At 44.4% G+C, this 25,150-nt stretch overlaps 1 protein-coding gene across 5 annotated transcripts in view; it reads right to left on the bottom strand.

Moving 5' to 3' along the window:
- golga3 (golgin A3) overlaps positions 1-25,150 on the bottom strand; it is an 86,484-nt gene that overhangs the window by 50,441 nt on the left and 10,893 nt on the right. For 3 of the 5 annotated variants that reach the window (XM_038807116.1, XM_038807303.1, XM_038807205.1), the window contains exons 2-3: positions 16,033-16,374; positions 5,224-5,613 (exon numbers count right to left, since the gene is read on the bottom strand). In XM_038807116.1, the coding sequence (XP_038663044.1) occupies positions 5,224-5,613; positions 16,033-16,168 (526 nt within the window). In that variant the 5' untranslated portion in view covers positions 16,169-16,374. The remainder of the gene's footprint in view (positions 1-5,223; positions 5,614-16,032; positions 16,375-25,150) is intronic. The other 2 variants (XM_038807391.1, XM_038807473.1) reach the window with 2 other exon arrangements.

Raw genomic sequence — 25,150 nt, 5'->3', positions numbered from 1 at the left:
GTTCCTCTGTTCTGGCTGAGATCTGATGATATCCTTTGTAACCTCTGCCCTTTTGCGTTGTAGACAGTTTAATTTCCCCTTAGCTCTGCAGTCTTCGGGTTTTTTTAAATTCCTCTGCTACTTTTCTCTGAAGCTACGATGTAACTGGTGGAAATGGAAGGGAGCGAACGTTTCGAGTCTGGATGGCTCTTTGTCAAAGTGGAGAGAACTGGAAATAGGGTCAGATTTATACTGTTGGGGAGGGGGGGGGGTGGAGCAGTGGGGCTGGAGATTGACAATCATGTTGTGGACAGAAAGACAAAAGTAATGTAAATGGGCGTGATTAAGACTAAGAAGGGTGCTAACGAGGGGCGGCATGTGGCGCAGTGGATAGCACTGGGACTGCGGCGCTGAGGACCCGGGTTCGAATCCCAGCCCTGGGTCACTGTCGGTGTGGAGTTTGCACATTCTCCTCGTGTCTGCGTGGGTTTCACCCCCACAGCCCAAAGATGTCCAGGGTAGGTGGATTGGCCATGCTAAATTGCCCCTTAATTGGGAAGAAAAAAAATTGGGTACTCTGTATTTAAATAAAATTTTAAAAAGGGTGCTGATAGTGGCACATTAAGATATTAGAATGTGTTAACGCCCTCACTTTTCACCCACCAGCTCCACATTCAAAGAATCATCTTATCCTTAATCAACTTCATTTAGATTCCATTTGTCTTTATGTCCACAACATCTTTGCCAATCTCCACCTATCGCTGACCCTCGATCTAGCCCCAGTGCTTAACGCACCGTAACCCCCCCCCCCCCCCCCCCATGACAGTATAAATCTCATTCTATTTCCAATTCTCTCCAGCTTTGACAATCAGAATTTACAGTGCTGGAGGCCATTCGGCCCATCGGGTCTGCACTGGCCCTTGGAAAGAGCCTCCACCCTATCCCCGTAACCCCACCAAACCTTTTTTGGACTTTAAAGGCAATTCATCATGGCCAATCCACCTAACCTGCACATCTTTGGACTGTGGGAGGAAACCGGAAACCCACGCACACACGGGGAGAATGTGCAGACACCGCACAGTGACCCAAGCCAGGAATTGAACATGGGATCCTGGAGCTGTGCAGCAACAATGCTAACCACTGTGCTACATTGCCGCCCACAAAGAATCACCCAGACTCGAAACGTTCGCTCCCCTCTCTCTTCACAGATACTGCCAGACCTGCTGAGATTGTCCAGTATTTTCCGCTTTTGCTTCAAATTCCAGCATCCGCAGTAATTTGCTTTTATCTATGATGTAACTCTGTGCTGTTGGCTGTAACCTGCTTTGGTGCAGATGGATCTTGTATCTATGGAGGGAACACCGTGGGGATATTGTCCCCGACTCATCTGGTCTGATTTGTTCCCGTGCTTGCGATGACTTGTGTTACATAGGAACTTAAGAACTAGGAGCAGGAGTAGGCCATCTGGCCCCTCGAGCCTGCTCCGCCATTCAATGAGATCATGGCTGATCTTTTGTGGACTCAGCTCCACTTTCCGGCCCGAACACCATAACCCTTAATCCCTTTATTCTTCAAAACATTATCTATCTTTACCTTAAAAACATTTAATGAAGGAGCCTCAACTGCTTCACTGGGCAAGGAATTCCACAGATTCACAACCCTTTGGGTGAAGAAGTTCCTCCTAAACTCAGTCCTAAATCTACTTCCCCTTATTTTGAGGCTATGTCCCCTAGTTCTGCTGTCACCAGCCAGTGGAAACAACCTGCCCGCATCTATCCTATCTATTCCCTTCATAATTTTAAATGTTTCTATAAGATCCCCCCTCATCCTTCTAAATTCCAATGAGTACAGTCCCAGTCTACTCAACCTCTCCTCATAATCCAACCCCTTCAGCTCTGCGATTAACCTAGTGAATCTCCTCTAAACACCCTCCAGCGCCAGTACGTCCTTTCTCAAGTAAGGAGACCAAAACTGAACACAATACTCCAGGTGTGGCCTCACTAACACCTTATACAATTGCAACATAACCTCCCTAGTCTTAAACTCCATCCCTCTAGCAATGAAGGACAACATTCCATTTGCCGCCTTAGTCACCTGTTGCACTTGTAAACCAACCTTCTGTGGCTCATGCACTAGCACACCCAAGTCGCTCTGAACAGCGGCATGCTTTAATGTTTTATCGTTTAAATAATAATCCCATTTGCTGTTATTCCTACCAAAATGGATAACCTCACATTTGTCAACATTGTATTCCATCTGCCAGACCCTAGCCCATTCACTTAACCTATCCAAATCCCTCTGCAGACTTCCAGTATCCTCTGCACTTTTCGCTTTACCACTCATCTTAGTGTCATCTGCAAACTTGGACACATTGCCCTTGGTCCCCAACTCCAAATCATCTATGTAAATTGTGGGCCCAACACGGATCCCTGAGGGACACCACTAGCTACTGATTGCCAACCAGAGAAACACCCATTTATCCCAACTCTTTGCTTTCTATTAATTAACCAATCCTCTATCCATGCTACTACTTTACCCTTAATGCCATGCATCTTTATCTTATGCAGCAACCTTTTGTGTGGCACCTTGTCAAAGGCTTTCTGGAAATCTAGATATACCACATCCATCGGCTCCCCGTTATCTACTGCACTGGTAATGTCCTCAAAAAATTCCACTAAATTAGTTAGGCATGACCTGCCCTTTACGAACCCATGCTGCGTCTGCCCAATGGGACAATTTCTATCCAGATGCCTCGCAATTTCTTCCTTGATGATAGATTCCAGCATCTTCCCTACTACCGAAGTTAAGCTCACTGGCCTATAATTTCCTGCTTTCTGCCTATCTCCTTTTTTAAACAGTGGCGTCACGTTTGCTAATTTCCAATCCACCGGGACGACCCCAGAGTCTAGTGAATTTCGGTAAATTATCACTAGTGCATCTGCAATTTCCCTAGCCATCTCTTTTAGCACTCTGGGATGCATTCCATCAGGGCCAGGAGACTTGTCTACCTTTAGCCCCATTAGCTTGCCCATCACTACCTCCTTAGTGATAACAATCCTCTCAAGGTCCTCACCTATCATAGCCTCATTTCTATCAGTCGCTGGCATGTTATTTGTGTCTTCCACTGTGAAGACCGACCCAAAAAACCTGTTCAGTTCCTCAGCCATTTCTTCATTTCCCATTATTAAAACTCCCTTTTCATCCTCTAAAGGACCAATATTTACCTTAGCCACTCTTTTTTGTTTTATATATTTGTAAAAACTTTTGCTGTCTGTTTTTATATTCTGAGCAAGTTTACTCTCATACTCTATCTTACTCTTTATAGCTTTTTTAGTAGCTTTCTGTTGCCCCCTAAAGATTTCCCAGTCCTCTAATCTCCCAGCAATCTTTGCCACTTTATAGGCTTTTTCCTTCAATTTGATACTCTCCCTTATTTCCTTAGATAGCCACGGTCGATTTTCCCTCTTTCTACCGTCCTTCCTTTTTGTTGGTATAAACCTTTGCTGAGCACTGTGAAAAATCGCTTGGAAGGTTCTCCACTGTTCCACCATAAAGTCTTAGCTCCCAGTCTACCTTAGCTAGTTCTTCTCTCATCCCCTTGTACTCTCCTTTGTTTAAACACAAAACACTAGTATTTGATTTTACTTTCTCACCCTCCATCTGTATTTTAAATTCCACCATATTGTGATCGCTCCTTCCGAGAGGATCCCCAACTATGAGATCATGAATCAATCCTGTCTCAATTACACAGGACAAGATCTAGGACCGCTTGTTCCCTCGTAGGTTCCATTACATACTGTTCTAGGAAACTATCGCGGATACATTCTATAACTCCTCCTCAAGGTTGCCTTGACCGACCTGGTTAAACCAATCGACATGTAGATTAAAATCCCCCATGATAACTGCTGTACCATTTCTACATGCATCAGTTATTTCTTTGTTTATTGCCTGCCCCACCATAACGTTACTATTTGGTGGCCGATAGACTACTCCTATCAGTGACTTTTTCGCCTTACTATTCCTGATTTCCACCCAAATGGATTCAACCTTATCCTCCATAGCACCGATGTCATCCCTTACTATTGCCCGGATGTCATCCTTAAATAACAGAGCAACACCACCTCCCTTACCATCCACTCTGTCCTGCCGAATAGTTTGATACCCTCGGATATTTAACTCCCAGTCGTGACCATCCTTTAACCATGTTTCAGTAATGGCCACTAAATCATAGTCATTTACGATGATTTGTGCCATCAACTCATTTACTTTATTCCGAATACTACGAGCATTCAGGTAAAGTACACTTATGTTGGTTTTTTTACCTCTGTTTTGAATCTTAACATCTCGAGTTTTATTCCTTTTGTTATTACTGGGCCTATTCACTGAGCTCCCCTCAGTCACTGTACCTTGTACTGTCGCCCTTTTAGATTTTTGACTATGTCTTCTCTGCCTTGCACTTTTCCCCTTACTTCCTTTTGCTTCTTTCCCTGTTTTACTACCTTCCAACTTCCTGCATCGGTTCCCATGCTGTATCTGTTTTGCATTGATACCTATGGCTTCTTTTTCTTGTTTTGACATGATAATTGTTCAAACTTGAAAACTTCAATAAACATTTGTTTTAAATTTTAAAACTTGACAAACTTCACTAGTTCAACAACAAATATAAATTCAAACATCAGTCTCCTCGCTTGCAAATTCCTCTATGGCGTCATTCCACCTCGGTTATCACCTCCGGTCCCATGCCTAATTCCAGCCTCCTTTATATTCCTCTTCCAACCTGCTCTCAGTATGGGGTAGGGGAAATCAGGTTTATATGGTGAAGGAATAATGGTAACAACTTCCAAAATCATGAATGGAAATTGATTCCAAAACGATTTTTGCACTGAAGCAGAAGAATACCTTGTGACATGAGGCACATAAGGAAAGTTTCAGCTTGTATGTGATGTAAACTACTTCACTCCTAACTTACCCACTGCACTCCCATCCAGCAAGCTCAGATCCAAAGGGAGTAGATGAACGTGTCCCTTATTTTTTCTGACATCTGTGAACTTCACTGACGTTTGGAATTAAACAGCTTTTCATGTCCCAAAGACATTTGTATAGGTAGCACATGCACAGAAAGAGACAGCACATGGAGTTGCCAGCTTGATCAATTAAGCTTAAAAAGCATGCCAATTCTGGCAAAGAGGAAAGTTCAAAAAAGGAAGGAGGGTGCAAGAGCCACCATTGTAAATAGATGCTTACACAAATCGGTTTCTTGCATAGGAAGACTTAGAATGAGCGACTGCAAAGCTTCACTTTTTTGAACAAACATCTCTGATTTAGCTCCCTGAAGTTTCTTTAAGTTGTCATGGAAACCATCCACACCTGGTGAAGGCTCTGTGCTCTCATCAGATCTGCACTTTGGTGGCTGACTATCAGGTGAGTTAGAGACAGCCTGGGCAATGCCAGGAGGCCCAGTGGACCTGCCAATGGATTTTGATCCATTTTGACAACCGTCTCCTTCACCGTCAGCACCTTCACCACTGGAAGCACACAGTTGCTGGATCTTGCCCTCATGTTTGCCTGAGATCCTGCTGGCGTCCATAGCTGCTCCATTGTTTGGCAGTTTATCAGTACTGTTCACATAGGCACCTATGAAAAATGAAGCACAGTTAGCAACTGGTACCACCCTATTCTACCACTTAAAAAAAAAACTTGACACCAGCTGAAAAGCAAAGTTCTAACCTTGATTTCCTCACCATTCTTCTACCCACTAGGAAGTTTGTGGCATTTTTAAAGCTTTCCACTATTTAGATTTAGAGGAGGATTGGGGAGGGATCGCCATAAATGAAAAAAGAAAATCGCTTTATTGTCACGAGTAGGCTTCAATGTAGTTACTGTGAAAAGCCCCTAGTCGCCACATTCCGGCACCTGTCCGGGGAGGCTGGTACGGGAATCGAACCGTGCTGTTGGCCTGCTTTTTTAAAAGCCAGTGATTTAGCCGAGTGAGCTAAACCAGCCCTTAGTGAATGAAAATCGCTTACAAGTAGGCTTCAAATGAAGTTACTGTGAAAAGCCCCTAGTCGCCACATTCCGGCACCTGTTAGGGGAGGCTGGTACGGGAATTGAACCGTGCTACTGGCCTGCCTTGGTCTGCTTTCAAAGCCAGACCAATGCTAAACAGCCCCTATTATTATTAGACTTTTAATTCCTGATTTTAATTAATTCAAATTTCACCATTTGCAGTGGGGGGATTTGAACCTGGGTCCACAGAGCATTACTCTGGCTCTCTGGTTTACTAGTCCAGTGACAATACCACTACGCAGTAAATGAGCGAAACACGATGGCTCAAACCCATTCACCAAGTTCAACTTTCTGGTTTTAAAAAGGTTGGAAAACCAAGAAACTATTTTATTAGTTTGGGGCAAAAGACTTGAATTTTTTTTTTTTTAAACTAGTCTAAAACCGCTCATCTGATACGCACTGGAAGGAAAGCTTCAAAGCATAAAAACGTAGCTAAATTAACGATTTCCCCCCAACTTTCTTTTTTAAGGTTGCTCCACATTTTGTACTGGATAACTTTCACTTCTTTTCAACTTTCTTTTAGCTTGTAGTATGTACAAACAAGTCAACAGCTTAACATTGATGTTAAATGTCAGAACTGTAAACTTAACTTTTGCTTAATAAAAAATATACACCCAAGTCTGGAGCTACTCAGGGTGAAGGACTAAACTACTTGAGAAACTGGTAATTCATCACAAAACAGAAGCACAAATGTATCATTCTCTTTTGAGGAACACCATTAGAGCTTGTTCCGAGATAAAAACAGAGGGCTTTGAAAATAACATCTCCATCAGTTTGTTGGCTGGGCTTCTGACCATACTCATTCACACTGAAACCCAGGTGTTAAGGACAATTTTATTTCAAATCAAATGATTAGTTTTTGATGAATATTTGGTCCCTTGCCTCCCCACCCCCACCACCATCATCAACAGGTTTCTGGTTTTCTGGTCCCAGCACCAACATTGGGAACAAAAGTCAGTTCTTCTTTCACAGGCCAAAATACACTGCTCAATTAGAAGCCCGATAATGGCACTCTCTTTACTGTTCTGTCTCCTCCATCCCACTCCAGCTTTGATCAGTACTTTCCCCACAATGGCAACAGGTGTGACTGCGGACTTATCCATCACTCAGTGTTGTACAATATCTTAAAGTTCCATAATACGAGGACCATTATGAATCTCATTCTACTTTGGACAGAAGATACTCTTCTGCAAGACAAGACAAGTCTTGCTCAATTCCACTCTCTTCAGACCCCCCTCCTCTTACAATGGCTACATCTGACGTGTCAGCTGTATAGCTGGCCTAAACCCCAATCCGATTAGGGCCCACAAATTCCCTCCTTTAATGACCCAGCTGGGATTGACAACAATTCGACAACTTCACAAGTCACTTGCACGGATACCAACATTTTATATCCAGGTATATTTCAATTCTCAAACTGGCATGGTGGGATTTGAACTGGTGTTCACTGGATTACAAATCCAGTAGCATTGCTCTGGTATACACCCATTTAATAAGAGTGTTAAACTGGCAAGATGATCAGAACTCAATTCTTTCTCTGTGCAATCAACCTTATACCAACAAAAAGTGGACATGGGGAGAATATTTCCACTTGTAGAAGAAACTAGAACCAGAGGACGCCATCTCAGACTAAAGGGACGATCTTTTAAAACAGAGATGAGGAGGAATTTCTTCAGTCAGAGGGTGGTGAATCTATGGAACTCTTTGCCGCAGAAGGCTGTGGAGGCCAAATCACTGTCTTTAAGAAAGCGATAGATTGGTTCTTGATTAATATGGAGATCAGGGGTTATGGGGTGAAGGCAGGTGAATGGGGATGAGAAAATATCAGCCATGATTGAATGGCAGAGCAGACTCGATGGGCTGAGTGGCCTAACTCTGCTCCCATGTCTTATAATCTAAAACATAATGTCCCTTTTCAGCGTGCAGTTGACCAGTCTATTGTAGACAAGAAAAACTCTACCAGGAAACTCTACTTTTGCTGTCAACCACAATTTTAATTCCTTAAACTTTGACACTGCAGATTACAAAATTTATTATACATTTTCTCCTCAGACAAGCCGAAACCCTCCAGGATATTAAACGCACCCATTTTCAAAGGAACATTTAAAGCAAGAGGGGCTCCAGTTAGTGAAACTAATTTGATGCAGCCTCACTGTACATGCAGCTGTCACATGTGAATTATGTTAACAGAACCCTTCATCCTTGGTGTTAATCCCTCATTTTTCTCGCCTCCTTTTCCCCTTCCAAGCATTCTAGGTACAGTAAAAACACAACTTTCAACCAATGACTCCGGCACAATAAATAATGCCGTTTAGCCTGATCACACATGCGGACACTGAACTAAAACAGACACACATGCAAAGCAATAACAAGTAAAAAATAATGTTTCCAAGGAGAATGAAGCTCACTAGTAGATCAATTTAATACAACTACAAAAAAATTACATTGTTCATGGGAATATTCACAGTTAGGTTTACAATTATTGCATTTCAGAATTTTATGTCATCACTTCAAGGCGAAAAACAACAAGCACATCGAGGAACCAATTTTATGTATTTTACTTCGATATTAAAGATAGTCATACAAAAGTAACAGGAACATTTCAGTGATCACAGGAAAATGACTTGCTTAATTTATCTAAAGTAATGAGGATAAATGGGAAAATATCACAGGCACCAACAGCATAAAGGCTCTGCAAAACCTGATGCTGTACTAAAGTGGCTTGCTCACATTTTTCATGAAGTCCATCAAGAACACAAGTAACTTTTCTACAATATTAGGAATCAAGAATAAAATTCCCCAAAGTTGCATTGTTATTAAGCAGTTCAGCTTCAGACTAACATTAAATTTGTAGCCTGAATCCAGAGTGGGGCCTCTAAACAGTATTTTACCTGTCATAATATGCTTTTTTCTTATTTGTTCCTGGGATGTGTGCATCACTAGCATTGCCATTGCTGAATCCCCCACTGGACTAACCATATAAATACTGTGGCTACAACAGCAGGTCAGAGGCTTGAAATCCTGCGGCGAGTAACTCACCTCCTGTCAGGAGTGTGTTAGAATACTGCCCACTTGCTTGGGTGAGTGCAGCTCCAACCAATACCAGAAGCCTGACAACATCCAGGAGAAAGCAGCTGACTTAGTTGGCTCACCATCCACAAACATTCCCTCCCTCCACCACCAATGCATAGTGGCAGCCGTGCGTACCCTCTACACAGTGCTTCTCAAACTATCATATGTGGCGGACCGGCAGTTTTTTTTTCAATGTGCCAGGGACCGGTGAGCGAAACAAGCCAATCCAGGATTACTGTCTTTCTTTTCTGGAAACACTCCACGTACCGGCAGACGATGGCTCGCGTACCGGCACCGGTACGTGTACCAGCACCGGTACGCGTACCACACTTTGAGAAGCACTGCTCTACAAGACGCACCGCAGGAACTCAGCAAGGCTCCTGAGACCGCACCTTCCCCACCCACGACTGCGGTTATCAAGAAGGATAATGGCGGCACGGTTGTGTGTGTGTGTGCGTGCGCCTGTGCGCCAAAGATGTGCTTTGTTAGGTGAATTGGACATTCGGGTACAACAAACGCTTACAAGGGCACATAAATTTAAGGTGAAAGGTGGAAGATTTATGGGATGGGATTTGGGGGGGGGGGGGGGGGGGGGGGGGGGGGTGTCAGAGGTAGGTTATTTACCCACAGAGTAGTGGGGGCATGGAATGCACTGCCTGTGGAAGTAGTTGAGTCGGAAACATTAGGGACCTTCAAGCGGCTATTGGATAGGTACATGGATTACGATAGAATGATGGGGTGTAGATTAATTTCTTAATCTAGGAAAAAAGTTCGGCACAACATTGTTGGGCCGAAGGGCCTGTTCTGTGCTGTATTTTCTATGTTCTGAATTCTCCCTCTGTGTACCCGAACAGGTGCCGGAATGTGGCACCTCGGGGAATTTCACAGTAACTTCATTGCAGTGTTAACGTAAGTCTACTTGTGACACTAATAAAGATTATTATTAAATCACATCAACCTCAGGGGCAATTAGGGGTCGGCAATAAATATTGGCCTAGCCAGCAACACCTGTATCCCATACAGGATTTTCAAAAAATTGTGATGTAGGTATGCTGTTACAGAGGGAGTTCCAGGATTTTGACCCAACAACAGTGAAAGAACGATGATATAATTCAAAGTCTGGATGTTGTGATTTAGCGAGGAACCTGCTGGTGGAGGTGTTCCCATGTACCAACTGCTTTGTCCTCCCAGGTGGCAGAAGTTGTGGGTTTGGAGTGGCTTGATGAGTTGTGACAGTGCATCATGTTGTAGATAGTACTACATCTAACTGACAGATAAAGGATTTTTATTCCAGCTGCAGTTTCCTTCTTTTACCAATCTTTACAGATAATAAATTTGCCTGGTTTTGTAAAAATGGCTTGGAGCTATATGTATATTTAATAAAATAGCACACTTTGTAAATTTACTCAATGAATAACCTACATTCCAGGAAATCTTCACAAGATGCATACTTCACACGTTTGTGGTTTCTTGTTTTGGTGGTGTAGAGATTATGGTAATGCTCCAGCAACCTACAGCTCAAGTCAACAAACCCCAACAGTGTAAACTGTGAAACCAATTTTAAAAATCTACTATTTACAGCTTGACACGATAGGAATACTTTCATGTTTCCAGGATTAACACGGAAACGTAACTGACTCCTATTGCCCTCGAGAAGGGAGCCTGCCCGTGGTTCCAGCAATACCACAGGGTTGATCCATAACACCACTTGAGGGAAGCCACTTTGTTATAAATTAACTGATGCAAAGGATTTACCACATAGATTGCAACAGGACAAAGGCAGTCAGTTCATCACCTCCACTCTTTGAGCTACTCGTGATGGGAAATTAACGCAGGGCCCCAATGGCACCCACATTCAGTGAACAAAAGAAGATTTTCCCCTCTTAGAGCATAGAAATTATCCAGAGAAAACCTATTACGTTATTTAAGGTAAAAACAGTACAGTACCACTATTCATACAGGACATTTTACTACCTCAGGACTTCCCAAAACACTTTGCACCCATTGAAGCACTTCCAAAGTTACTGTTTAATGGCCGAAACTCACACCCAACTTTCACACAAGTACCACAAACAACAATGTTACTGTAATCACAATCTGTTTAAGTTATTAGTTGAGGGATAAATTTTGATCAGGAGACCAGGGGCTGGTTTAACACAGTGGGCTGAAGAGCTGGCTTGTAATGCAGAACAAAGCCAGCAACACGGTTCAATTCCCATACCAGCCTCCCCAAACAGGCGCCGGAATGTGGCGACTAGGGGCTTTTCACTGTAACTTCATTGAAGCCTACTTGTGACAATAAGCAATTATTATTAGGAGAACTTGACCTACTCTGCTTCAAAATAATATCAAAGGATCTTCTTCGCCCAAGAGGAAAGACGACAAGTTCTGGTTTGAATGTTTCTTCCAAATGGAGTCATCTCCAACAGTGCGACAGGAGGCTGGAACGTCAGTCCAGATCAGCGATTTGCAACCTTATTTTGGTTAAGGAACCCTGTAACATATTGTGAAATTCTGTGGAACTCAACTCTCTCTCCCTCCTGACCTCTCACTGCATATTAGAAAACAGAAAATAAATGCCATCGGATGAATGAAAATGCAAAACGGATTTTCTGTTCGATGCAAGAACATTCAATTAAAAATTGAACAATTTGATAGAATTTTCAAATAACCTGAAGTGCATGGAACCTTTTAGGATGCTCATGGAACCTTTGGGCAACACTGTCCTTGGGAATGTGATTTAATTGTCGCAAAAAAGATGGTTGCAAATATTCACCTTTAAAAAGTAGTTAGTTAGGACAACAATCATCAATCTGACACCACCCTTCGGTCTGGTCAAACCCATGCAGGTGGCCAAACCATTTCAAAAATTAGATTCTTGATTGCATTTTAGCCGGAATCCCTCATCATTGCTCTCAGGGGGCAGCACGGTGGCCTAGTGGTTAGCACAGCCGCCTCACGGCGCTGAGGTCCCAGGTTCGATCCCGGCTCTGGGTCACTGTCCGTGTGGAGTTTGCACGTTCTCCCCGTGTCTGCGTGGGTTTCGCCCCCACAATCCAAAAATGTGCAGAGTAGGTGGATTGGCCACGCTAAATTGCCCCTTAATTGGAAAAAATAATTGGCTAATCTAAATTTAAAAAAAAAATCATTGCTCTCATGATTCCATAGCCATGGAATCCCCCGTCAGAATATTTTACATTCCAGGTGCTGGTTGCGGGGAAGTCCCAGCTGTTGTGTCGGTGACTGGTTCACAGATTGACTATAATTTCAACAGTGCAGCCGGCAAACACAGTAACGTTGGGAGGCGAACTGAATGGTGCAGCATCGTAAGCATCCAGTCACTCGGGTATGGTTTCAAGTGTAAGATTGTCAGGTCAATTACCCGTCACGACTTGCTTAAACACTTCTATGTAAAAACACCGCTTACTGAAAACCTCTCAATATTATACTCCACACTTTCTAATGTCACTTATTCCAATGTCATTTTCTTTTTCTGACAGTTTGAAATAAGCAGGGGCTAAGGAGATTTGGGAGGTTGCAAATTTTGGCCAATTGCTTCAAAAAATCCTTTTTTTTAAAAAAATATAAATACTACCTGTGAAGAGCACTGGACCTTTTACCCTTGATGTCGTTGGTCATTTGTTTGAAAAACCTGGTTACTCCATTAAAACATGTCCCCTGCTCCTCTTTAGATCTCTGTGTACTGCTGCCATTTCCCTGCACATAGGCAGCTAACATGTCCAGGTACATATGTACAAACACTAGGGCTGGCCTGCCAAATAAAATGATCTCATGGTGCTCCAAAGTTCCACAGGCTTGCTTGTATCTCAGTCTTCAGAGGATGGTTCATGTTATCACCAAAGTCACACTGGTAGGACACTAAAAAAAAAACCTCGGGTACCGGTAATGCAAACATTCTGGACTACCGATCAATATCTACACCCGCACTGATTTTTAGCATATTTTCAAATCAACATTGATTTCTTAGAACATAGAACATAACAGCGCAGTACAGGCCCTTCGGCCCTCGATGTTGCGCCGTCCTGTGAAACCCCTCTAAAGTCCCTCTACACTATTCCCTTATCGTCCATATGCCTATCCAATGACCATTTGAATGCGTTTAGTGTTGGCGAGTCCACTACTGTTGCAGGCAGGGCATTCCATGCCCTTACTACCCTGAGTAAAGAACCTACCTCTGACATCTGTCCTGTATCTATCTCCCCCTCAATTTAAAGCTATGTTCCCTCGTGCTGGACATCACCATCCGAGGAAAAAGGCTCTCACTGTCCACCCTATCTAATCCTCTGATCATCTCGTATGCCTCAATTAAGTCACCTCTTAACCTTCTTCTCTCTAACGAAAACAGCCTCAAGTCCTTCAGCCTTTCCTCATATGATCTTTCCTCCATACCAGGCAACATCCTTGTAAATCTCCTCTGTACCCTTTCCAATGCTTCCACATCCTTCCTATAATGTGGCGACCAGAACTGCACGCTATACTCCAAATGCGGCCACACCAGAGTTTTGTACAACTGCAACATGACCTCATGGCTCCGAAACTCAATTCCTCTACCAATAAAAGCTAACACACCGTACGCCTTCTTAACAACCCTCTCAACCTGGGTGGCAACTTTCAGGGATCTACAGACATGGACACCGAGATCTCTCTGCTCGTCCACACTACCAAGAATCTTACCATTAGCCCAGTACTCTGTCTTCCTGTTACTCCTTCCAAAATGAATCACCTCACACTTTTCTGCATTAAACTCCATTTGCCACCCGTCAGCCCAGCTCTGCAGCTTATCTATGTCCCTCTGTAACTTGTAACATCCTTCCGCACTGTCCACAACTCCACCGACTTTAGTGTCAACTGCAAATTTACTCACCCATCCTTCTATGCCCTCCTCCAGATCATTTATAAAAATGACAAACAGCTGCGGCCCCAAAACAGATCCTTCTTATTCCAACCCCACCATGCACACATCCCCAAGGAGGTTGAAAGGATTGGGCTAATGCGGCAATTGTACAGAACTTATTGCTAATAAATATAAATATAGCCATCGCCACAATCTCTGCTCACTTTCCATTTATACCATTACTGTTTTGATGTAAGCTAGACTGTTTACTATCTTAATATCCTGTTCAATTAAGAGTGGGGTTTCAGATGCTTTCCATCATAAAGACCACTGCCAAAACCTTTTAAAAGACAAAATCTCAAATGAGGGCACAGCACATTGCAGTTTATTAAATGGAAGGGAACATCATCTCTTGTCTATTCCAGCTGTTAGCACATGAGCAACATTATTCTGTGACATTTAGGAAGTCTAAATTCAATCTGACCTGAGAGGAGAGAAAAATCAGAGGCTAGCTTACCTATATTACCTTATGACAACATGCAATCATATAACATCTTTGACATAAAAAATGTTCTTACAATTAAAGCCACAAGGATTAAAACCAGGGTTTGAGAAAGTCACAACAATCACCAAATGCTCAAAGAAATGGCTTCCGAGGAGATTTTCTTTTTAAAACAAAGATAATTATAATCTTTATTAGTGTCACAAGTAGGCTTACATTAACACTGCAATTAAGTTACTGTGAAAATCTCCGCTGCACTCCGTCGCCTGTTTGGGTACACTGAGGGGGAATTTAGAATGTCCATCAGCACGTCTTTCAGGACCGGTGGGAGGAAACCGGAGCACCTGGAGGAAACCCATGCTGACGTGGGGAGAACGTGCAGACTCCCACTGACCCAAGCCGGGAATCGAACCCGGGTCCCTGGCGCTGTGAAGCAACAGTGCTAACCACTGTGCTACCCGACCTAAATAGAAGAGGAGTTTTAAAGAAAGAATTCCACAGAGCAGAGCCGGGGAGTTGGAGGGGGAGCCGCACAGAAGGTCCAGACCAAAGATTGAAGTTTCAGGTAAGCATGGCCATGGAAGGGTTTTAAGGATGGAAATATCAAATCAAATTCATTAGTGAGCAGTAAACCACTCTAGGTTAACCAGAATAAAGACAGGATAAATGCAGGAGAGTTTGGGAAAAGTTGGAGAAGCAAGACCAACAAGTAGAGAAGTGGAATGATCAGATCTGGCAGTGGTCTTAGGTGATGGAAAGGATACAAATCTGAAACCCCACGCTTGGTTGAACAGGATATTAAGATAGTAAACGGTCTGCCTTACATCAAAACAGTGGTCGGAGACACTGGTGGAATAAATGGAAAGTAAGCAGAGATTGTGGCAATGGCAAGATTATGGCTTCACACTTCCCAAGTTGCGACTAGTCAGTATGGGGCATCAGACAACACAGAGACAGTGAGAGTAAAGGTGATCCTGAGGATATCACTGGGGAGCTAAGCCTAGATTTCTGATGTAGTATGGAGGAGGTGAAGGAAAGTAAAAGAAACAATATCACTGCCTGACCTTGGATACTACTTGGATTTTCATCAATATTTACTTCATATAAGAAGGGTTCATAGCATCATGATCACCTGCGTTTAGTGACATTTGCAGCCCCGAGTTACCAGACTCAGTTCATTAGCAGCGCAGTGTAAAAGTATTCCCAAAACATTAAATAAAAATGTTGAAATGCATTATTCTGGAGATCGTCCTCTTAGAACAACGACTCAAAACTTCACAATGATTTAGCACTGGCTGTATTTCTCCAGCAAGGAAGCACGCACAATGAAAGCAGCACACAATGCTGAATCGATACAGGCCTGTACTTTAAATAGCAACCTCACCTACCGAAGAAAACAAAAGCTGCCACTGGCACTTCCTATTAACATCACCTCTCAACTGACACATCTTCACATTTTTGGTCTTAACTTTTTGCCGATAAAAGTGATTCTAACAAAACACGCGAGCAAGTATAATTTGAGAATTTAACAAAAGTAAACCTGCCGCTGATTACTCACCATTTATGTCAACTCCTGTGGCAGGTGAACCAGGCACTGCTGCATCATCAGGAAGCTCCTCTTTGCATCCAGCAGTTCCAGTGTGCGTCGAATTTGACAACAAGGCAACCTGCTCGTGGGCCGGGACTTCCATCATCCTACAATCTTGGCAGTAAGCTTCTCACAATAAGCCAAAGGTCACTTTGTGCCATTAAAAGGAAATGAGTTCTGCTCTGTGGACAGTTCAAGAGATTGCAAAGTGCTTGAAATGCAGCGCCATGATCTGTCAACTAGGAGCTGTAATATTTGGCAGGTTCCAATGCATCGAGGATTTCCGACATAATTCGCAAGCTATTACAGGCACTGTGGAAAAACAGTACATTAATCAGTATATCTTACAGTAGGAGGCTGAGTGACATCAAGAGTTATATCACAATAGTTGGAAATCTACATAGCAAGGAAACAAAATGCAAGTAAACCGGATTGTAGCCATGCTGCTGATACGGGGGGGAGGGGATGTACTGTTACTGAAAGCTAGAAAATAATCCAGTGTCTTGTTTCAAACCTTTTCATTGAACTAATTTAAAATGCAGTTTAAATCAACTATGTTACAACAGCAGCTACACATTAAAAGCACCTTGTTGGCTGCAATCCATCTTGGGGAACCAAGACGTTGTGACAGACACTATATAAATGCATGTCTTCTCTTTGTTTCACTATTATATAGTTTTTTTAAATTTAGGCTACCCAATTCTTTTTTCCCCCCCTTTTTAAGGGCAATTTAGTATGGCCAAGCCACCTAACCTGCACATCTTTGGTTTGTGGGGGTGAAATCCACGCAGACATGGGGTGAATGTGCAAACTCCACACGGACAGTGACCAAGGGCTGGGATTCGAACCCAGGTCCGCAGTGCGGCAGTCCCAGTGCTAACCACTGTGCCACATGCTGCCCAAATCAGTGTTATTATGAGCACTGCACTTGGTACTGAGCAGGTCCAATAGAGATGAAAGTGGTTTTAAAATATTGGAATTATCCCCAGTAGCTTCTCTTTTCTCTCTTGATTCCACTAATAATCTAAAAATATCAAATAACATTCTGCTGTGATACGATGATGATATTGCACTAGAATAAGTTTGATAGCAGCTTGAAAACACACTTGCACAGAAAGTTTTAGAAACTGAGAAAATACTGGTACCAAACAAACATACTAAAAAAGTGTAACAATGGTAGAAATGGCAGTCAATATTTTTTTTTGTTTTTTAAATATTTTATTCAGGCATTTTCATAGAAACAACCAAAAGCAGAAGAAAACTCAAACATTATAAATAGCCAACACCCACATATCTCCCTCCCTGCTCCCCACTATCACCCCCTACTCCCATCCTGCCTTCCCCATTTTAGCCCACCTACCCCGTCCCCATTCCCCAGCCCCATTTTGCTTACCCCTCAATCCTCCTTACATGAACGGCTTTTGCCTCCGAGCAAACCAACCCCCTCCGGACAAACTTAACCTTCTTCGGCATCAGGAATTCCGCCAGGTCACTCACCCACACCCCCGCTTTCAGCAGCCTGAGTCCCTCCATCCAGGCAAGATCCGTCTCCGGGCTGTCAGGGAGGCAAAGGCCAAGATATCGGCCTCTCTCACCCCCCTGGTCTTCCGACCCCCAAATATCGCTAGCTCTGGACTCGGGGCCCACCTTCACTCCAGCAACATGGACATTTATATCCACAAACCCCTGCAGCTTCGAACATGCCCAAAACATGTGGACTTGATTCACAGGCCTCCAGGTGCGCCGCCCACATCTATCCTGTAGCCCCTCAAAAAACACTCATCCGCGTTACTGTCATATGTGCTCTATGAATTACCTTAAACTGAATGAGGCTTAGCCTCGCACACGATGAAGCCACATTCACCCTCCGCAGGGCCTCAGCCCACGTCCCGGCTTCCATCTCCCGTCCCAGCTCAATCTCCCACCTACGCTTTATATTCCCCACCAGGGTCCCCTCCCAAACTCCTTGTAAACCTCGGACACCTTCCCCTCCCCTATCTCCTCCTTCGACAGTACCTTATCCTGCAACCCAGAGGCAGTAGCCCAGGAAGAGACGGCACCTATCTCCTGACAAAATCCCGGACCTGTAGGTACCCAAAACCTTTCCCCCAGGCAACCTAAAAGCTTCCTCCAGGTCCTCCAACTTTGCGTATTTACCCCCCTATAAATAGATCGCCAAATTGCACAATCCCGGACCTCCGGTGAAGGCGGGCGGGAGGCAGCCGCGCAACGAAGGGCTCCCGTTCGGGAACGCCATTTTCGGGGCTTTAAGCCCGGTCCCAGGGTCCACGGAGGCGTCAAAGGCACGGAGAAGGCGTAGAGGAGGAACAGCAGAAGAAGATGTCAAGGGTCAGTAAGAAACCGGCTATTAAAAAAGCAGCTGAGGGTCCGTCGGGGAGAGGTCACCATGGGGTCACCAGGGAAAAAGGAGGCTGGAGCACCAGGGGAAGCCGCATTGCTGAAGGCTGAAGAAATAACCACGGTGATGGCTGCAGAACTCGATAGGCAGTTTACAAAACACCTGGAGGCGATGAGGAAAGAGATGAGGGAGGTTTTGAGTGTGCTGGTGGAGGAGGCGATTTCCCCGGTGACGATGGCAGTGGCGAGTGCAATGGCGGAGGTGCGGGCGCAAGGGTAGGCGCTGAAGGTAGTGGAGGAGACGGTAGCGCAGCACAGTGATCAAATTACCTCGATGGGGAAGGAGATGCGGAAGGTAATGGAGGTGAACAAGGATCTGAGAGGGAAATTGGAAGAACTGGAAAACAGGTCCAGGCGACAGAATTTGAGGATTGTGGGGCTGTCCGAAGGAGTTGAAGGGCCGAGGCCGACGGAGTATATTGCTGCGATGCCAGAGAAACTATTGGGGCAGGGGGAGGATCCCTCCCGATATGAACTGGATCGGGCTCATCGGTCGGGGAGGCCTATACCAAAGGCAGGTGAGCCACCAAGAGTAGTGACTTTGTGCTTCCGTAGGTACTGTGTGAAGGAGAAGGTCCTGTGTTGGGCCAAGCAGAAGCGGGTGGTGCAGTGGGCTGGAGCTGGTATATGTGTATACCGGGACTTTACAGTGGAGCTGGCGAGGAGGCGGGCTGCTTTCAACCAGGTGAAGAGGGCACTGTACATCAGCAAGGTGCAGTGCAGCATTGTACATCCAGCGAAGCTGAGGGGGACTTATAAGGTCAAGGACTTTTATTTTGGAACGGCGGAAGCAGCGGAGGAGTTTGCGAAGGCAGAAGGACTGTGGCAGAACTGAGATATTGAGAAATGGCCATGTGCCGATGTAACCTCAGGACTGTATTTTCTTCTTTTTTGTCTCTTCTTTTTTGTCTCACTGCATCCGGGTGTATGGGTTAAAGGAGCCAATGGTGTATATATTTGGACAAGGGAAGTGATGGGGCTGGCACTCGAAGAGAGGGCTCTTTGGGGTGTAGGTGGATATGCGGGGTTTGTGTGCTAAAAGGGGATTTCTGGGCTTTCCTAGGACCAGGCAAGGGGGAAAGGGACCCGGGCGGGGGCCTCCGCGCTGGCTGGTTTAAACCGGCCAGTGAACAGGAGTGACGTGAGGGGAGGGGCTGCGGCCATCGGAGCCTGGCAGAACAGGATCAGAGTGGTCTAGCCGGAGTGGAACGTTGGGGAGAAGGAACAGAGGTTGGGAGTTTTACAAGAGGCAGTGGGGCGGGAGGAGTTGGCCCGGAGGGGGGAGATGGGATGGATTCTACGGTGACCATGGGCGGTCCCGGACTTCTTTCTCTTTTTCACCTTTGTTTTTTGTTTCCACCGTGGGAGGGTTTGTTTTATTGGATGCATATATTGATAGGTGGGCCGTTATTTGGGGTGGTGGGAGGATGGGATTGTTGTTATTGTTATGGGGATTGACTTTGTATTCGTTACAGTTTACTATTTGGGGGGTGGGGTGTGAATTTTGGAGGAAAATATGAAAATGGAGAATAAAAACATTTTTTTTTTTTTTTTTTTAAATTGTACAATCCCTGCCTGCCGCCACCTGCGAAAACTCACATCTAGCCCCCAGTGCAAACCAAGGTTGTCACAAATTAGTGCACACACCGAGGCACCCTCCAATCCCAAATACTGCCTCCACTCCCCCAACCCCTTAAGGCCAACACCATTGCTGGTCTCACTGAGTGTCTGGCTGGTGAGAACAGCAGAGGCACTATTAACAACGCCCTGAAACCAGTTCCCCTACAAGAAGCCCCTCCATCGCCGACCCCTCCTCCGCTACCCACGTATGGAAATATTTGAACAAGTGACCTAAAGCTACATTAACCAGGCAGGGTTTAAGGAGCATTTTAAAAGAGAGAAAGATGGAGTCAGGGCCAGAGCTCAACACCCAAACATCTGAAGACAACTATCAATGGTGGATTGATGAAAATTGGGGGTACATAGAAAATAGAAGCAGGAGACGACCATTCAGCCTTTCGAGTCTGCTCAGCCGTTCATTATCATGGTTGATCATCACGTTCAATACCCTGATTCCACCTTCCCCCATATCCCTCGAGGGGCAGCACGGTAGCACAGTGGTTAGTACTGTTGAATCACACCACCAGGGTTCAATTCTAGAGTTGGGTCACTATCTGTGTGAAGTCTGCATGTTCTCCCCGTGTCGCCTTGGGTTTCCTCCGGGTGCTCCGGTTTCCTCCCACAAGTCCCAAAATACGTGCTTGTTAGGTGAATTGAATTGGACATTCTGAATTCTCCCTGTGTACCTGAACAGGTGCCGGAGTGTGGCGACTCGGGGCCTTTCACAGTACTTTCATTGCAGTGTTAATGTAAGCCGACTTATGACAATAAAAAGGATTATTATCCCTTTAGCCCCAAGAGCTATATCTAAAGAAAGAAGGGCAGATTTTGTTTTTATTCATTTATGGGATCTAAGCATTGCTGGCAGGACCAGCATTTATTGCCTGTCCCTAATTGCCCTCGAGGGGCATTTAATAGTCAACTACATTGATGCGAGCCTGGAGTCACATGTAGGCCTGACCAGGCAAGGACAGAGCAGATTGCTTTCCCTCGAGGACATTATTGAATCGGATGAGTTTTTGCAATAATCGTCAATTGTTACATGGTCACCATTCGACCTTTAATTCCAGATTATGACTACATTCAAATTTCCCCATGTCATTTGGAGAGGGGGGGGGGGGGGGGGGGGGGGGGGGGAAGAGAGAAAGAGAGAGAGAGAGAGAGAGAGAGAGGAGATATTCAAACCAGTCTCCAGAGAATTCCATCGGATCTCTGGATTAATAGTCCAGTGACAATACCGCTACAATATCGCCTCCCCCAAATTGGAAGAGCATAGAGGACTGTAGAGCTGGAAAAAGTTACAGAGAGGGGCAAACCCATGGAGTGGTTTGAAAACGATAATTGGCAAAAGGAGTAAAAGTGATGAGTCTTTTCATCCAAGGGGTGTTGGGAGTCTGGATTGAACTTCCTGAGAGAGTCGGGGCAGGTTCAATTCAGGTAGATTGCTATCTGAAAAGAGAGAATGTGCAAGTGGTGGATAAGGCAGGAGAGTGGGACTAGATGGGATGCTCTTTCAGAGCCAGTGCAGACTCTGGCTGAACGGCCGGCCTCCTTCTGCACTGTAAAGATTCCGTGATCTTTTTTCCCCATTCTGTAATGACTCAACAGTTTACATCAAGCAATGGAAATAATGCAGTAAGGTAGGAACTTTTTACTGGAACTAATAATCGAAAGTCATTTCATTAAAACTAAGAATTAGACTAATTCCTGCACAGGCCCCCATCAAGTGGAATTTCTTGCAGCATCTCAGCGTGCTCTGTCTAGGCTCCTCCTCTATCAAAGTGGAATTTTTTAATTTTTTTTAAAGTTGCCAAGTATATAGCAGAAAAACTCAATTTATAACCATGAAAGTAAAAAGAAACAACAACATTATTTGATTAAAGATATTATGCAGGGACAGGAAAGATCTGGATTTGAAAAAGGGAAGTTTATGGTCGACATTGGAAAATTCCCTTTTAGTTTCCAGTAGGCCACAACCTAAAATCAAGAGGACAAGGATCTTGCTCCTGACAGTTACTGGAAGTCAGCTGTCCAGAGGCATGCAGAGCAGCCCAATAAAGACTCTCCACATATTCATTTTTTCCATTTCTCCTTTACAGTTAGTCACGGGGCTTGTGTTCATCACTGCCCGAGACCCTAGTGGAAGGAGATGACGATCACTCCACTAAACTGCCCGAGAATGTTTAAAGATAATGGGGAAATCCTTATTTATAAACTGAGTCAGCGAAAGCTAACATCAACACATAGCACCCTTGATTTATAAAGAGACTTTGCTTTTCACAACCGCCAGACGTCGCAAAGCACTTTATAACCAATGAGGGACTTTTTGAAATGTAATCACTGCTTCAAGCCTATCTGCTTCAAGACGACCATCAACCCTGTACCAAAAAAAGCCAAGCAGTGTGCTTTAATGACTATCGTCCAGTGGCTCTGACACCCATCATCATGAAGTGCTTTGAAAGGTTTGTCATAGCACGAAGCCTCCCGGATTGCCTCGACCCACTACAGTTCGCCTACCGCTGCAACAGGTCCATAGCAGACACCATCTCCATGGCCCTGCATTCTACCCTGGAACACCTAGATAACAAAGACACCTATGTCAGACTCCTATTTATCGACCACAGCTCAGCCTTCAACACCATCATTCCTACGACACTCATCTCCAAACTCCGTGGCCTTGGCCTCAGCTCCTCCCTCTGTGACTGGATCCTGAACTTTCTAACTCACAGGTAAAGATAGGCAACAACACCTCCTCCACGATCATCCTCAACACCGGTGCCCCACAAGGTTTGGTCCTCAGCCCCCTACTATACTCCTTATACACCTATGACTGTGGCCAAATTCCCCTCCAACTCGATTTTCAAATTTGCTGATTACACCACCGTAGTGGGTCAGATTTCAAACAATGACGAGACAGAGTACAGGAATGAGACAGAGAATCTGGTGAACTGGTGCGATGACAATAATCTCTCCCTCAATGTCAACAAAACTAAGGAGATTGTCATCGACTTCAGGAAGCGTAGTGGAGAACATGCCCCTGTCTACATTAATGGAAACAAAGTAGAAAGGGTCGAGTGCTTCAAGTTTTTAGGTGTCCAAATCACCAACAACCTGTCCTGGTCACCCATGCCTACACTATAGTTAAGAAAGCCCATCAACTCTACTTTCTCAGAAGACTAAGGAAATTTGTCATGTCAGCTACGACCCTCACCAACTTCTACAGATGCACCATAGAAAGCATTCTTTCTGGTTGTATCACACATTGGTATGGATCCTTTTCTGCCCGAGACCGCAGGAAACTACAAAAGGTCATGAATGTAGCCCAGTCCATCACGCAAACCAGCCTCCCATCCATTGACTCGGTCTACAATTCCCGCTGCCTCAGAAAGGCAGCCAGCATAATTAAGGACCCCATGCTCCCCGGACATACACTCTTCCACCTTCTTCCGTCAGGAAAAATATATCAAAGTTTGAGGTCACGTACCAACCGACTCAAGAACAGCTTCTTCCCCACTGCCATCAGACTTTTGAATGGACCTACCTCGTATTAAGTTTATCTTTTCTCTACGCCTTGCTATAACTGTGACATTATATTCTGCAGTCTCCCCTTCCTTCCCTATGTACGGTATGCATTGTTTGTACAGCATGTAAGAAACAACACTTTTCACTGTATACTAATACATGTGACAATATAAATCAAATCACTGTTATAGTGTCAGAAACCCAGCCGTCAATTTGTTCACAGCATGCTCCCACAAAGCAGCATTGTGATAATGACCATATAATCTTTTCTGTGACATTAATTGAGGAATAAACATTAATCAGGACATCAGGGATAACCCCCCTGCTCTTCCTCCAGATATTATTGTGGGAAATTTGATATTTACCAAAAAGGGGAGGTAGGTCTTGGTTTAACATCTCATCCAAAACATGGCACCTTCAACAGTGCAGCACTGGAGTATCACCTTTGATTTTTGTGCTCAAGACTCAAGAGTGGGCTGATTGTTCTTACCAATGAATTGGAAACTGATGATAACCTTTGCAATTGCTGAACAACCTCATGCAATGTATCTTGGACTTCTTTCTGTTCTGTCACTACAGAATCTGGTTACATCAAAAATTGTATAACAGAAGTTGTATTGGAAACATTGGAAACATACCTTCTTACTCATCAAAAAGATCTTCTACATTAGCTGCATTCCAAGTTAACCTTTTCAAAGTTCAGGTGTTTCCAGTAAGAACTTTGTAAATGTGGTATGCTCAAATCAAGAAGGGTGAACTAAGGCAAAATAGGCACAAAGCCTGATCCTCATCAACAATAGTTAACACTGCCCTTGTCTTGTCACATCATTAAATAACATTAAGAAAAGGAGCAGTAGACGACCATCTGGCCTGTCAAGCCTGCTCCAACATTCAATGTGATAATGATTGATCATTGGCCTTAACTTCACTATCCCCCATAGCCCAATTCCCCAGACTCACCGATTTCCAATGAGATCAAAAATCTGTCTATCCCAGCCTTAAATATATTCAGAGCCTCCACAACCCTCGGGAGCAGAGAATTCCAACGATTCACAACCCTTTTGAGTGAAGCAATTTCCAAATGATTGGCCCCTGACCATGAAACTATCCCCCCCATGCTCTGCTTCACCGGCCGATAGGAAACAGCTTCCCAGTATCTACCCTATCAAGTTCCTTCGTAATGTTGAATGTTTCAAAGAGGTCGCCTCTCATTCTTCCAAACTCGAGAAAATAGACCCAATTTTTGCAACCACTCACATAGGTCAATCCTCCCATCCCACATTCTCCCTGTTCTTTGTTCTTTAAGGAAGTGCTGAGGGTTTTGGCCAAGGTTGGTATCATGACCGGTACAGGCTTGGCGGGCCGAAGGGCCTGTTCCTGTGCTGTATTGTTCTTTGTTATCATAGGGCTAAGCTAGTGAGCCTTCATTGTACTGTCTCCAATGCAAGTATATTTTTCTTTAAAGGAGATCAAAAGAGCACACAATCTTCCAGATATGATTGTATCAAAGCCCCATACAATTGCAGCA

The sequence above is a fragment of the Scyliorhinus canicula genome, chromosome 1, assembly GCF_902713615.1.
Source record: "Scyliorhinus canicula chromosome 1, sScyCan1.1, whole genome shotgun sequence".
Classification (NCBI taxonomy): domain Eukaryota; kingdom Metazoa; phylum Chordata; class Chondrichthyes; order Carcharhiniformes; family Scyliorhinidae; genus Scyliorhinus; species Scyliorhinus canicula.
Note: the sequence above shows the minus strand (reverse complement) of the source record. Positions and strands in the feature narration are given on the sequence as shown.